Source organism: Orycteropus afer, unplaced genomic scaffold, assembly GCF_000298275.1.
Source record: "Orycteropus afer afer isolate SDZICR_OR568_19922 unplaced genomic scaffold, OryAfe1.0 scaffold00501, whole genome shotgun sequence".
NCBI lineage: Eukaryota > Metazoa > Chordata > Mammalia > Tubulidentata > Orycteropodidae > Orycteropus > Orycteropus afer.
This window is the reverse complement of record NW_006922088.1, coordinates 1,699,840-1,715,492: the sequence shown is the minus strand read 5'-3', so window position 1 is coordinate 1,715,492 and position 15,653 is coordinate 1,699,840. Positions and strand designations below refer to the sequence as shown.

Sequence of the window (15,653 nt, the reverse complement as noted above, 5' to 3'; positions counted from 1 at the left end):
GGCCCTTCATCAAGAGGATATACAGTCAGAAGATCTCAGCTCAAATTTTGAATTAGTAGTTATATAATTCTAAAGCCTATTCCTCATGCATAAAGTGGAGATAACATTACAAATAATCACAGGATTATTTAGAAATTCAGAAGTATAGTTTCTGAAAATACTACATAATTGTAAATTGTTACATAAATGCTAACAAATTGTCATTGTCAAATTTTACAAAGAAAACTATTGTACAGTAATACAATTGGTTTACAAAATAACTACCATGGATTTCTGCTCTTTAGGAAGCAACTTAGTATTTCTAACATACTCACCAACAGAGATACCACTGTACTAGAGTAGAAGGCCAAATCTTCTATAATTTCTGTGCGCCTGTTAGCTCCAATTCGTAACGAACGACTATGCACTTCTTCAGGTAATACTGTAAGGATTTCCAGAAGAAAAGGCAGAGAAGTTACATCATTGCTATATCTGGAAAAGAACAGGGGAAAGATACCATCAGAAGTTATCTAGAGTCAAGAAGTACACAATCATGTAAGATAACAACAGTCATTAGAATAACCCATGACAACAAAAGAGGCATTCTCACTACTGCTGGGGGAGGTTGAAAATATACACACAAGTCTTTTGGAAAGGTATCTGGGAAGAGCTTCCAATCAAAAATTTCAACTTGCATAATCTTTGGCCTGGCAATTTCACTTTCAACAATCTCTCTCAGAAAAAAACTTACATATACAGTTAATCCTCATTATTTGAAGATTCTGTATTTGCAAATTTCCCTTCTCACTAAAATTTATTTGTAACCCCAAAATCAGCACTTGAGCAGTGAAAACTGAGCTGCCCAATGCCCACCTTCGCAACTGAGGGTGAGCAGGGCCATGCTCTTCCTCCTTGTCTGAGTCCTCACACAAGAAACAAGTGTCCACTGCACTGTCTATCCAGGGCCATTTTCTCACATTTTTTGTGGGTGATTTAGCTATTTAAAACAGAGTCCAAGCATACTGCTGAAGTGCTGTCTAGTGTTCCTAAGCACAAGATGGCTGTGATGTGCCTTATGCAGAAAACACATGTGTTAGATAAGCTTTGTTCAGGCATGAGTTATAGTTCTGTTGGCTTTGGTCATGTGGTGAAAAGGGACCATTGCCTGGAGAAAGGTATCATGCTTGGTAAAGTAGTGGGTCAGCGAAAAAAGGGAAGACCCTCAACAAGATGGATCAACACAGTGGCAGCAACAATGGGCTCAAGTACAGTTTGGCAGTTAAGGTTGTGTTTCAAATTGGGTGGGCCTGGTTGAGTGGCTGGGCAGCTGAATGTAGTTATTCTCCATAGTGAGACTGGTGATCAGTTTCACGATGCAACCTTCTGGAGCACCTGAGTGTCTGCTTTAGAGATGTGCTCTGCTTCTAGTATATAAGCAGCAGCTTTGAGGAAGGTCTCTAGCTTTTTGGCATCCTTGAACCCTACACGTAGCCAAGTCATTGTTCAGCAGCCTGCCATGCCCTGCCAATCTTGGGACTTTTTTTGGACCTGAATTAGTGGCCTGCTGTGTCGTTTTGTTAATATCGGAACTGTGTCTTTTTACTTGTCAACCCCAGGTTTGTCAGCCTCAGCAGCCAGCAGCTGCCTAAGTGAAGAAAAGCCTCCAGCTTCAACGGGCCAGGAGCAAGAGGCAGAGCTAAAGCCCAAGGTTTAAAAGCTTTCACTCAGCCCCTGGCTCTTTGAACTTGGACTTCTAGCCTCCCAAAGTATAAGAGAATAAACTATTTGTTCAAGCCATTTTCACCCATGGTATCTTCTGTTAGAGTGACACTAGGTAACCAAAACACATAGCAAGGATTGTGAGGATGGTGCAGGACTGGGCAGTGTTTCGTTCTATGTACACAAGGTCACTACGAGCTGCAGTCAACCCGGCAGCATCTGACAGCAACGACTGCTTCACTTTATGCCATTCTGGCTTATGAAAGGTTTCCCAGGCATGCTCCACTCTCAAACAGTAGGAGAAATCTGCACTGCTAACAAGTCTCTGCTGAAGTTAATGTAATTCCAAATGCTAATATATATCAGTACAAGTTACTCACTTTTCCACCAATGTCTGTACACACCCTTTCCAGGAAGGCATCTGTAGGGCAAGGTCTGCTATCGCTAAAGCCAGCTGAATAAAAGAAGAGAGATTAAATAAATGAACATGACAGATGACCATCAACAGGGTTACCATCAATACATAAGCAAAGAAACTAAATTTCTTCCAAACAATATGACAATTAAGACCGCTTCCCAATTAAGACCTTCAACTATACATACACTATAAACTCTTCTGGCTAGCCACAAACTGTTGGAATTTAAAAGTTGACCTTCAAAATTGAAAAACAACAAGAAGTCTGAAATAAAAGACTACAGATTTTCCTGAAAAGATACCCATACTTACTTTTAGTTGGCAATATCATAGAACTTCAAAGGAGCATTGATGGTGTAGTGCCTAAAGCATGTGACTACTAACCAGGAGACTGGCGGTTCAAACCCACCAGCCACTCTGCAGAAGATGGGGCTATCTACTTCCGTAAAGATTTCTGCCTTGGAAACCCAATGGGGGTCGCTATGAGTCGGAATCATAGCAGTGGATAGCAATGGGTTTTATAGAACTTCATGGATGGAGATTATAATTTGCCAAACGCCAAAGCTATTGACAGGGTTAGACTTTTGACTCACTCCTCAAATAATGGGTTGCTGTGCCCTTTTCTTTCCATTGTTCATCTTGAAGCCCTAGGTAAAAGCCTCCTCCTCAAAGGCACTTCCATGCCAGGCAGAGAGCACACACGAGTATGTGTTCACTGGCTTCCAGTTTTCTTTCCAATGTACTTTTCTGTCTGAGGGGGAAAGGCCAGATGCTCTAGTCCACCCTGCTTCATCCATGAGACTCAGACTAGTCAGTCGATCCAGAGAGGATTCAAAGAAAAGGTAACTGTGTCGACCTTTGACCCAGTAGACTATAGTATCCATATCTTCTGAAATTTTAATAATAGGGACACATGTGTACCTGTGAAAATGTAAGCTCACGACCCCCACTTTTGGTATTTCAGTTAGTTTGAAACCATATGAAGTCTAGGATTAGCACAAAATTTTTACATTTTCACTTACAAGATTATGACAATGAGTCTGCAATGAAGTTGTTAACATTACCTCACATGGCCTAGAATATCAATCAAAATAACCTTGATAAATCCAAATGGCCTTACAAATTTCCCTAATGAGAAACACAGGATTTACCTGCGTTACAATAACAGGTGACAAGTCTTTCAAGTTCTGGATATGGGTTAGCAATGAGTCCCGCAAAGAGGCATGAGAGTCTGTGGGGAGCTCATAAAATGAGGTCTGAATCTTCATTTTCATGGTCTGTGCAGCAAAATAGCACGATTCCACATCCTGGCGAATCTGTAACAACTGGTCTGAAATTTCCCATGCATGAACCTGCAAGCAGATCAGAAGAAGTCTTCAAGACTGTTTTTCAGTGTAACTATAGTGCCATACATACAATCTCAAAACATTATAAACACATGCAACTCAAAGTATAATGAAAGAAAACTCTGACAAGCTAGATATTAATCACCAATTCAGCCAACTACAAACTATACTGTTCTAGGCTCTGTTCAGTAACTAGGACCTAAAACCTTTCCAACTCATTCTAGAAAGGCAGAAAAGTTATCAATTGAATCCCAAGATGTGTTACTGATTAGAATCACTAACTGCATAAGGGTGAAGGGTATGAAGAAAATGTCCCAAAAGTTCCTACTACTTCTAAAATACCACTGTGTAACTTCCACCCCTAAGCTATAGGATGGATGCTTTGTCTCTTTTTCCACTTAAAATAAATAAGCTTTATTCACTCTGAGAATTGAGTCTGGAAGCTGTTTTATAACAGCTATAGGCAGGAGAACATATTTCATATTGGTCTTGATAGGCTTGCACTTCAATCTTCAGTTTCTAAATAATATGGCAGGAAAAACTATCTTGTCTCAAGTGAGTATTTCACATATTTCAATTATTTTCTCATGTATTTATATTTGACAAAGTATTACACATCCTCTAAAATCATTTTCACAGGAGAAAATAAACTTACCAACGGAAATAACAAAAAGAATAAAAGCACAGATTTTGGTCTCTTAACAGGTAGTCAAGGTTATAAAAGGAAGCCCTATTTGAAGGATAGCTTTGGGAACAAAATCCTGCAATACACTGTAGGCAACTAATTAAGGCCAATAATTCTAAGCCAATTCTATACCAAACTGCCTCTTCATGGGAAAAGGCTAAGATGGACTGGCAATCTCAATCTCAATTCAGGAATAGAGCCAAGTGTGAAGACAGGGCACAAAGATTTATCCGGTCAATTTTCTTAGGGAGATTTAGCACATCCCAAGTAACACATAATTATTCTTCAAAATCTTTCCAAAGATTGGTCCATTTATGTTAAGTCAAGATAAAAGACAGGTGAAAAAGTAAATGGCCTGTATAAACTCCCAAAGTCAACAGAAAATAGAAAAAACAAAAAACCAGCTGCCATGGAGTCAATTCTGATTCACAGCAACCCTGCAGAACAGAGAACTGCCTTATAGGGTTTCCAAGGCTTTACAGAAGCTGGCTGCCCATGTTTTTCCCATGGAGCAGCTGGTGGGCTTGGACCACCCTGAATCTAACAATTTAGGTTTACTGACATAAAACTCAGTTTGCAATGCAATAACCTGGTGGAAAGTAAACATAAAGAATTAACTTTCTTCCAGATACGGTGTATTTTATTAAGTTTTTGTTCTTTTTACTCCTAGTACAGTGTTTCAAAAATAGACACAGTAAACGTTTACTGGATTAACATACTACTACTAACACCAAATTCCCTCTCTCAAGTGAAAAAACATTCAGCCACATAGTGTTTAGCCATTCATTAACTAATCAGCCTCCAAAACACATCTATACCTGAATATGCCACCACAGTACCTTTATTTTGCTCAAAGTGATTATTACAAAAAAATAGCAAAATCTACGAAAGGTCTGGAATCTCTACAACTGTCCTCATAAAAGCAGATGGCACCATTGGACAACAAACCCAAAAAACTAATGCATAAGATTTACAACAAACCCAGGTGACAGAACTGTCTCAAAGAACTCCAAAATGCGAGCAGATGAGAACACACTAGTGATGCCTGTTAAGATTTGTGTGGTTTTGGCTTCAAAGTGGAGGCAGAGGGAAACAGCACAGTGGATCTCAGAACAAAACACCCAGACAGCCAGTAGCTTTACTGGAAAGCACAGGGGGCCAGTGTGAGGACAGCAACTACAGATGGGTGAGGTTTTGCCAGTCCAATCCAACTGATCAGAAGAGGCCCACTTAAAGTCTGAAAGGGATGGAATAGTCTAGCCTGTACAAACTCTTAAAACTAAATAGTCAGGGCAGGACCTCAAACTGAGGAGAAACTGCTAAGAACAGAATGAAATTATACAGGACAAGTACAACAGAGACAAAGGAAGAAAAGGAGAGCAGAACAGAGCCAGAAAATCTCAGGATTCAAACCACCACATTTATAAACACTAGCTGAAAACAACAGAAGAGGAAGCTCTGTGGAGCTAGAAATGCTGTCCTTAACTATGCCGCCTTTTAAAAGTCCAGAGTATTTATTTCACAACAAAATAAACAACAGAAAACAACTGAGGGCAAATGTCATACCTAAGTATAAAGGGGAAGAAAAGGAATAATGAGCAGAAAAACACCAGTATAAACAAGGAGAAACAGAGAAAGAGTCAACCTCCTATTTCAAAATGAGCTAAAAGACATTAAGAAAATGACACCAGATAGAAAGAACAGAATTGGAAAATTCAACAATTAGGTAACAGAACTCATGAAACAATTAGAAGTTTTTTAAAAAAAAGTCATCAGAGATGAAGACTGAACTAGGAGAACCTTCACAAGACTGTCTAAGCACACCAAATTATGTCTTAAGAGAAAGTGAAAAGAAGAGACGTTTTCAAAAGAAATGAGGAAAGATAAAAGTTTTGAGAGAAAGTGACCAATACTGAAGCAAGGCAAAGATCTGACATACAGGCAAGAGGAGGCCCTGGAGGAAATAATCACTCAACACAATTCTTCAAGAAAATGTTCCTGAAACTGGGGAGTAGGGAGTAGACATGAAATTACACATTGAAACAGCATATCACACAACTTGAAAAATGTCTTCAATGTCCCTGAGCTGTAAATGTGGAAGTTATGTTGGCGAATGTCTTGTTGTGTTTGTTTTCACCACAATAAAAGCTAAAAAAGAAAGAGCAAGCATATGATATACCTGAACATAACTCAGAACACAAACAATGCCAAGACATAATCTGATAAAATTAAAGTATTTCAAGAAAAAGAATAAAGTCATTTGGGCATTGAGATAAAAAGAGCCAAATGATTTATGAGGGAGAGAAAACTGGATTATCATCATCTTTGACAGGGACTTTCATAGCAGAAGAAAATGGAGTAACAAACTGAAGATACATTAAGGAAGAAAATGTGATAAAGATTTTATATCCAGTCCACGTGACTTTAAAGTATAAAAGCTACAAACTTGTACATGCAGGAATTCAGTCCATTGCTCCTATGAGTCCCTTCTAAATAATCTGCTAACAACAGAGACAATCAAAATGACTAGAGAGAGTGAGGCCTCGACACAGGACTGGTGGTAAATGTTAAATATACAGTTATAAGGACAAGAAGCTTTGGTAGCACAGTGCCTAAGGCATCTGATTGCTAACCAGAAGGTTGGTTGTTCCACGGAAGCAAGACTGAGCAATCTACTTGTGTAAAGATTTACTGCCTCGGAAACCCAATGGGGATCGCTATGAGTCTAAGTCGACTCAATGGCAGTGGCTTTGGTTTTGGTTTAGTTATAAGAACAACTGAGAGTAAATGAGGACTAAAAGGGTGAAAGATGGTATGCAATGATTACATGCTCTGACAGTACAGACAGAACTATTTTACTCAGTATAGAAGGAAACATATTAATATTGAAGAAGTTAAGTTAAAAACCTTCTAGTACTGAATTTGAATTAGAAGCCCTGTTAGAGTAGTGCCTAAGGCACTTGACTGCTAACTGGAAGGCTGGTGGTTCAAACCTACCAGCCACTCCTCGGAAGAAAGACTGGGCAATCTACTTCCGTAGTGATACTGCCTCGGAAACCCAAGGAGGGGTCGTTATGAGATGGGTCCGACTCATAACATAACAACAACAACATGTAAATTGATGAGGTATTTTATCTTTTACTTATATACCCACCTACTGACATATACATAATCTACATACACATACATAGACATATGCTATCCACTCCAAGGCCTAGATAACAATGTGCAACCCAATAGCAATAAGCAGCTCTGGTGGTACAGTGCCTAAGGCATTTGACTGCTATCCAGAAGGCTGGCAGTTCAAACCCACCAGCCACTCCTCGGAAAGAAGACTGGGCAATCTACTGCCATAGTAATACTATGGAAACCCAAGGAGGGCTCGCTATAGCTGGATGCGATTTGACAGCAGTGGGTTTGGTTTTGGTTTGGAATGTCCAGATTCTGGTCTCTACATTTTCCACTAAAAGAAATCAAGGTTCCTTAGAGAAATTGCTGGCTCCAAGCCTGAAGCAACATTCAAGATGAAACTAAGATACATGTCACATGAGATAGCAAGGAAGCTATCTGAGCCTATTAGAGTCACGTTAAAAGTATCAAGGAGCCACCTTTATGAGGCCAAAGATCGGACAATTTGAGTTTCAGCAAAAAACTGAAATGATCACATATAAAAATCTATGACAATTCCTAGTGATAAAGAGAGAGGAAAAAAGAGGTCACCATAGACATAGTGACCACTGGAAAAGGACAGAAACCCACCATCTTACAAATCAATAAATAAAGGAGGAATCAAGCATTCATCCTGATTTTCTTGTATTAACTGTATACTAGGTAACCAAATCGTAGGTAAGGGGAAGTATCTCTTTCTGCAAGTATTACAGCAAACAAATGGAAAAGGAGCAATGGGTGTAGAATAGCACCACCTTGCAACCCACAGTGAATGGATCTCAGCCTTGAGCAGCAACAGCTGATTACATTACAGAAAGAGAACGAAGTAGGTTAAGATAGCAGCAAATTCCTTGCTACTCTCCCACTGAGGGGTGAGATCTAATTCCCCTACTCTTCAGTTTTTTTTTGGCCTTAGTAAACTGGCCTAACTGAAAGAATACGGCAAACGGGGCATTCTACAACTTCCAAGGTTAGGTCAAAAGTGGTTTTGCCTTGGTTTCCTGAACACTAACTGTACTCTGAAGAAAGCCACTGCCATGTACTCAAACTACTCTGATGGAGAGCCCTTACCACAACACAGAGAAAGCCAGGCCTGGCTGAGGCCAGCCTTCCAGCCAATCCCACCAGAGGGTCAGGCATGTGAATAAAGCTGTCTTAGAAGCTCCTGACTGACTCCTCCTCTACCAAATGGATTCTCACGGAGAAGAAAAGTCATCCAGAGAGCCCTGCTCAAATTCCTGACCTACAAAATTGTGAGATACAAGAAAATGGTTTTTAAGTCACTGAGTTTTAGGGTAATTTGTTTCACAGCACTAGATAATCAGAATGGGAAGACAGCCAGATAATGATGGGCTTCCTGATGAAAGAACATGATACCCCAGTGCCAACAGGATCAAATCTGTGTTTCATCAAGCCTCTGGATCCAGCTGCTGATTTGTAGGAAATACAGAGCAGAGTACCACTGCATCATGACTATACAATTAACAAAATCTGTTGTGTTGTTGTTATGTGCCGTGGAGTCGGACCTGACTCATAGCGACCCCTCCTTAGGTTTCCAAGGAGGTATCGCTATGGAAGTAGATTGCCCAACCTTCCTTCTAAGGAGTGGCTGGTGGGTCTGAACCACCAGCCTTCTGGTTAGCAGTCAAGAGCCTTAGGCACTACGCTACCAGAGCTCCCATAGCAAAATCTAGACTGTGGGAAATGTACAGGTCAAATGGCTGAGATTATGTGACATATTATCTATAGAGAACCTGAAGATCAAAAGGCACCCCCCAAAAGAAAACCAACAATAATACTCAACCACAAAGTCAAGGAATGTCTACTTGAAAAATAAAACTCTAAAAAAAGGCAGTGGTTATTTTTAGGGAAAGGAAAGTTGTTATGCCCAGCAGAGAACGAATCCTGGAGTGGCTAGTAAAATTCTCTTTCTTGACTTGGGCAGTGGCTAAACGGACATCCGTATACAATGAATCACTAATTTATATACTAGTTTTGGGGGGCTTTCTGTACCTGTGTTAAAAAACAGAATAAAACAACAAGAACACAGACAGTATTGCTATTAAACTGATTTAGTAGGAAGTCTGACTGTCACTCACTAGGTGAGGGCCCTTGTGAAAAAGTTCCCTGTGCAGAGTGCCATGTGGAGCTTTGATCTGAATGGCAGAAACCAGCAAAAGATACCAACCATATCATTATTGGTTAAGTACATTTCTTAACAATTTCTCTCTCTTTAAAAGAAGAGGAAAGTAAAGATCTCAAAAATGGAGGGCAGACCAAAAAGCAAAACTCTTTTGCCTCTGGGAAAGTGATAAACTTGGGGGGATGCAAAGAAGAGTTCCTTTTCCAGCACTCCCAATGGTGCGTGAATACGTTTTTAGCATATACACCTGTGTAAAGTAGGATCCTTCTTGTAAAAAAATTTAGGGTTTTTTACACCCCTTTTCACAAAGGGTAGTGAAGCTTTTTAATATCACACAGGAGTTAGTTGTACATCCTATATACTTTCTCAACAACCTGAAGAGTGCTCTCTAGTCAATAACTAGAGAAGATAAATTAAGTACAAAAAAAAAAAAAAACCCATCAGTTTGAAGACATCAAAGCTCTCAAGACAGCAGACATTAGGCCACAGACCAGAGAAAAGGGGAGTGAAGAGAGTTCAGGCTCAGTATTTGGCTCCACTTTTACCCTCAAGGTATTTATTTGCCTATTTGGGAGCTCTGGTAGCATAGTGCCTAAAGCACTATTGCTAACCAGAAGGCTGGCGGTTCAAACCCACCAGCCACTCCTCGGAAGGAAAATGGGGAAATCTACTTCCGTAGTGATACTGCCTCGGAAACCCAAGGAGGGGTCGCTATGAGTCGGGTCTGACTCAACGGGTCTGACTCAACGGCACATAACAACAAACAACAATTTGAAAGCAGACTATAGGAGGCTGAGAAGAAGGCTGGTCAGTCTCATAAGACTGTGGAGATGAAAACTGAAATCCAGAGTCTACCAAGGAAGAGGGCCCCTAAGACTAACACAAGCTTAGAATCTGCTCAGTTCATCTTGTATTAAAGGGATCTGGTTTTATTATAAAGACCTGCAGGAAGCAAAAGAAAATAATCTCAGGAGAAAAACATCATAATTATTTCTTCAACTTCTCATAAACACTATCTAATATTGGTCAAACAAAGCAAAACTAGATGGTCAAAAAAATAATAACAGAAGGGAAAAAAGCAGACAATAGAAAATAACCTATCTAGATAATGGAATTCTCAAAGACTTTCACCTATGTAGTATTCTTGTGAGGGAACCCTTCAGTAAGATGGACTGACACAATAGCCCCAATTATAGACTCAAACAAACATACCAAGAATCTTGAAGACAGCACTGGACCAGGCAGCATTTATTCTAAGGTTACCATGAATTGTAGCAGACTTGACAGCAATGGACAAGTATTCTTGCAAAAATATGTTTAACCTGAATGTAATCATAACCAAACAAGCAGATAAACCCAAACAGTGGGGCATATGCTAAGATAAAAATGGGCCTAGACTTGCTTTTTAAAGTCAATATCCTAAAAGAAAAACAGAAATATCCTGGGATTATAACAAAAAGGCAGTGCATAATCCTCACTTGGATCCTGCATTAGAGGGAAAAAAAAAAAAAAAATCCATAATCTGAAACAACTGGGGAAATTTGAATATGGACTGTATAACATGTAATATTAGATCAATGTTAAATTCTTGAAAGTGACAATGGTTTTAGTTTAATTTAGAAGAATGTCTTTGTTTATACAACATAAATGTCAAATGTTTAGGGGTAAAGGATTATAAAATCTGTAATTTACTTTCAAAAGGTTAACACACACACACACACACAATTCTTTGAGAATTCCATTATCTAGATAGGTTATTTTCTAACTCAGAGAACAGAGACAGATAAGGCAAAGAGGGCACTGTCGACTGAAGAGAAGGATATACAAGTGTTCCCTGTACAATCCTTTCAAGTGAGGAAGTGTTTCAAAAGAAACAGTTGGGGAAAATTAACACAGCTGATTAATATATTCAAGGAATTAGAAAACAAGTTTGAGAATTCCTTTTAAGAAATGTAATGTGTGTGTGTGTGTGTGTGTGTGTGTGTGTGTATATATATGGCAACGGAATATATATAAAAGGAAATTGTAGATGTGGAAACTACAATAACTAAAATTAAGAACCCAAAAATGAAAGTTAAAGTTAAACAGCAAATCAGATAACTGAGGCAAAGATTACTACACTGGACAGAAGGTCAACAGGAAACAGCAAGACTGAAGCACGAAGTCAAAAAAGGATGGAAAATAAGGAAAAATGATAACACTGCAAATGGGACACGTGGGACACTGTGAAGTCTCACATACAAATAATTAAAATCCGAGAAGGCGATAACAGAACAGGGCAGAAACAATATCTAAAGATAATACTTGAGAATTTCCCAAATTGATTAAAAAGAGAACAAGCCACAGATTAAAAAAGCCGTAGAAAACCCTAACGACACAGACCAAGGCGTACTGTAAAAACAATGCTAAAAAATCAGAGACAGCAGTCAATATCATGAAACAAAATGTGTATAAACTACTGTCTGAAAAAGGAATTTGCTCTGTAAAGTTTCACTCAAATCACAATAAAAATTTAAAAAAAGGAAAATCTTAAAAACAAGAGAAAAAAGAGGTATCACCATCAAAGGAATAACAATTAGACTGACAGCTGACTCCTCAACAGAAACAATGGAAACCAGAAACTGATCTTCAAAGTGTTGAAAAGAAAATAATTACCAATTTTTACTTTATGTCCAGAGGAAGACATTCTCAGACTGGAAAAAAAAAAAAAAAGGAAAAGGAGAGAGTTCATCTCCAGCAGCTCACAAAGAAGAAACTACTAATGGGTTCTTCAGGCAGAAGACAGACAAGCCTGGATGCAAGTCCAGAGGAAGGAACGAGGAGCAACGGAAAGGCCAGCGTCAACCTCAGGGACACTGACTAGATGACTACAGTATCCTGCAGGGTTTAAAATATAGGAATCAAAATACCTGAGGGGAGTTCCAGTTTAAGTACAGAAAGATGGAAGATGCTTTCAAGTTAACAATAAACAAAAGCAAACTACAAAAATAACTTCTTCAATGCATCAAACCCGAGGTCCTTGGCAACGAAGTGGACTGAACCTGAAGAACACAGACCTGTCAGACAGGAAGGAATAAACGCTAGCTCACTGGGGCTGAGCAGAGGCGCAAGGGGCACAGAGCACCAGGCAACCAGGTAAGGAACACTCAGCTACAACTCCTAAAAACTGATAAAGGCCTAAAAACCAAACTCACTGCCCACAAGTTGATCGCGACTCATAGCGACCCCTCCTTGGGTTTCTGAGGCGATATCACTATGGCAATAGATTGCCTAGTCTTCCTTCTGAGGAGTGGCTGGTGCTTTTGAACCACCAGCCTTCTGGTTAGCAGTCAAATGCCTTAGGCACTACACCACCAGAGCTCCTAGTGGGGTACATAAGAACAAACACAAGGGGCGTTCACAACCACATGCAGGCCACCTCCACAGACCACCACCGGGTATTAATGACTGAGGGCAGGAGACCAGAGAGAGCGGCCACAACTATGGAAGAGGCACACAGCTATGCCTGGACCCTTTTCCCCTACTCAACAAAAAGTCTGTAGACCCTGAGGGCAGAGCAGCAAAACAATTCACTGTGAAGGCACAGCTTAAGGCCTATACAGTGCAGTAGGGGTAAAAAACAAACCTCGATCCTAGGGGGGTAGGCATAAACAATCCTAGGCCCACGATACTGTACCATTACTTAAGGGGTCTCCCAGTACTGAGGGAGGTACAAAACAAATCTGGTCTGCCCAAAACTTGCCAGATGCCAAGCATAGTGTAACTGTCCCAGGGAAGGACAGGATGACTGAGAAAGCCCTGCCAAGGAGATGACGGACACAGGAACTGCTTAAGATTAAAGTTATTGTTTTGGGCTGCCTTCAAGTCAACCTTCATTCGAATCACGAGGACCTCATACACATGGGATCAGACCATTGTGACCCACAGCGTTTTCAGGGGCTGGTTTTTCAGAAGTACAGTGCCCGACCTTTCTTCCTGGTCTATCATAGTCTGGAAGTTCTGCTGAAACCTGTCCTGCATCATAGCAAAATACAAGCCTCCACTGACAGACAGGTGGTGGCTGTGCTTGAGATACACTGGGTGCATACAAACCCAGGTCTCGCACACGAGAAGCAATGATTCTACCACTGAAACACCACTGCCCCCTAAACACTAAGGGTAGATCAGGGCAACAGAGAACACTCCTGTCCCTATACGATAGCAATGACAAGCCTGAACTGGAATTAAAGCAATCACATTTAAAGTAGCACCAAAAAGAATAAAATAGGAATAAATTTAACAGAAGGACAAGACATATACAATGAAAACTGTGAAAACACCTGAATAAGTGAAAAAACACCTGTGTTCACAGATTGGAAGATTTAATATTGTTCAGATGGCATTACTTCTCAACTCGATCTGCAAATTCAATACAATCCATAGCACCATCCCAGCTGGTTTATGTGCAAAAATTGATAAGCTGATTCTAACACTCATACAGAAATGCAAGGGACCCAGAATACTGATATAATCCCGCACAAGAAGGGCACAGCTGGAGGACTCACGCGTAGCAATTTCAAGCTCACCACAAAGTTACAGTAATCAAGACAATGTGGGACTGGCAGAAGGTCATAAAGAGAAAGGAAGTTCTGATACATGCTACAACATGGATGAAGCTAGAAAACATTATGCTAAGTGAAATAAGTCACAAAGGACAAGCATTGTATGCTTTCCACTTACAGGAAATATCGAGAACAGACAAATGTTTAGAAACCAAAGTGCATGAGTAGTGACCTAGAAGGGAAGGGGAAAGGACTCATCTTTGCTTAGGAGGTTCTGAACTTCTGTTAAGGGTGATGGAAAAATCTGGAAACAGATAATGGTGATGACTGCATAACACAATGAAGGTAATTAATACCACTGTAAAACATGCTAAAATGGCAAACATTTTGTTTTATTATATTTATATATATATTTACCACAACTTAGAAAACAACTGATCTATGGTGACAGAAGTCAGTACAGAGGTTGCTGGGGTGACAGGTCATTTACTGGGAAGAGGCAGGTTATTCTATTCTTTCCCGTGGTTGCTAGTTACCCAAATTCATACATAAGTAAAAAACCACTAAACTATATTTCACTATAGGCAAAATATCTTTCAATCAAATTTTTTTTTCTGAAAGCTGAAAAATGTATTTTAAGACACTCTTGAAATTATCTAAACTTTAGAAAACGGCAAGGCTCCAACCTAAAAGAGAACAAAACTCTTTTTTTTTTTCCAGTAAACATTTATTAACTGCCCACTAATACGTGCCATGCACTGGGAATACAGCAGAGAACAGAATGGACATGGTCCTTACCCTCATGAAAGCCATAGTTCTCATGGGGAGAAAGACTTTAAACAAGTAAACGTATCATTACAGAATGTGATAAAAACTAAGGATTATGACAGCATGTTATGAGAAGAAAAACAAGACAGATCAAAATACAGAAAGAAAAAAAGAATTAAAATTAAACATCAGTGATGATGCCAGCATAGTAAGTCAGAAAACCTGTAATAGTATTAGCAGTAGGGGACAGCTGGCAAGAAGCTGCAAGTTTAGCATAGTGGTAGCAGGAGGTTACTTCATTTTCATATGACAGACTTGAAGAAATGGTAAAAACTCCATATGCAGATGTACTGGTTAGAAAGAAAAGGCATAGGGAGTAATAGGAAGCACAGAGGTTAATACAGAAGTTACCAATAGTGAGGAAACGAAGCCACGAAAGCAAATGAAAATTCGGATGGAATGCATGTGTACAGATATCAAACAGGAGCCCCGGAGGCACTACAGTTAAGCATTGGCTGCTAACTGAAGGCTGGCAGTCCAAGCTCACCCAGTGGCTCCACACAAAACAGACCTGGGGTTCTGTAAAGATTAAAGCCTAGAAACCCTTTGGGGCAGTTCTACTCTGTCATATGGGATTGCTATGAGTTGAAAACTGACTTGACAGCACCTAAAAACAGCACAAATCTAAGGAAAGAAGGTAAGAAAATCAAACACCTTGAAGCAAGATAAGAAAACCAAGATGATGCAGACTCACAAAAGCCCAAGTAGGAAAGTTGTACAGAGTAAAAAAACTCACTGCCTTGGAGTCAGATCCAACTCAGAGCGACCGCTCCTTGGGTTTCCAAGGCAGTATCACTACGGAGTGGCTAGTGGGTCCCACCAGCCTTCT

At 39.8% G+C, this 15,653-nt stretch overlaps 1 protein-coding gene across 1 annotated transcript in view; it reads right to left on the bottom strand.

The window, feature by feature from the left end:
- Nucleotides 1–15,653, bottom strand: part of TNPO3 (transportin 3) — a 102,906-nt gene that overhangs the window by 73,893 nt on the left and 13,360 nt on the right. Inside the window, 3 exon segments of the mRNA XM_007955403.1 lie at nt 315–471; nt 2,079–2,152; nt 3,265–3,465. Of these exon segments, the coding sequence (XP_007953594.1) occupies nt 315–471; nt 2,079–2,152; nt 3,265–3,465 (432 nt within the window).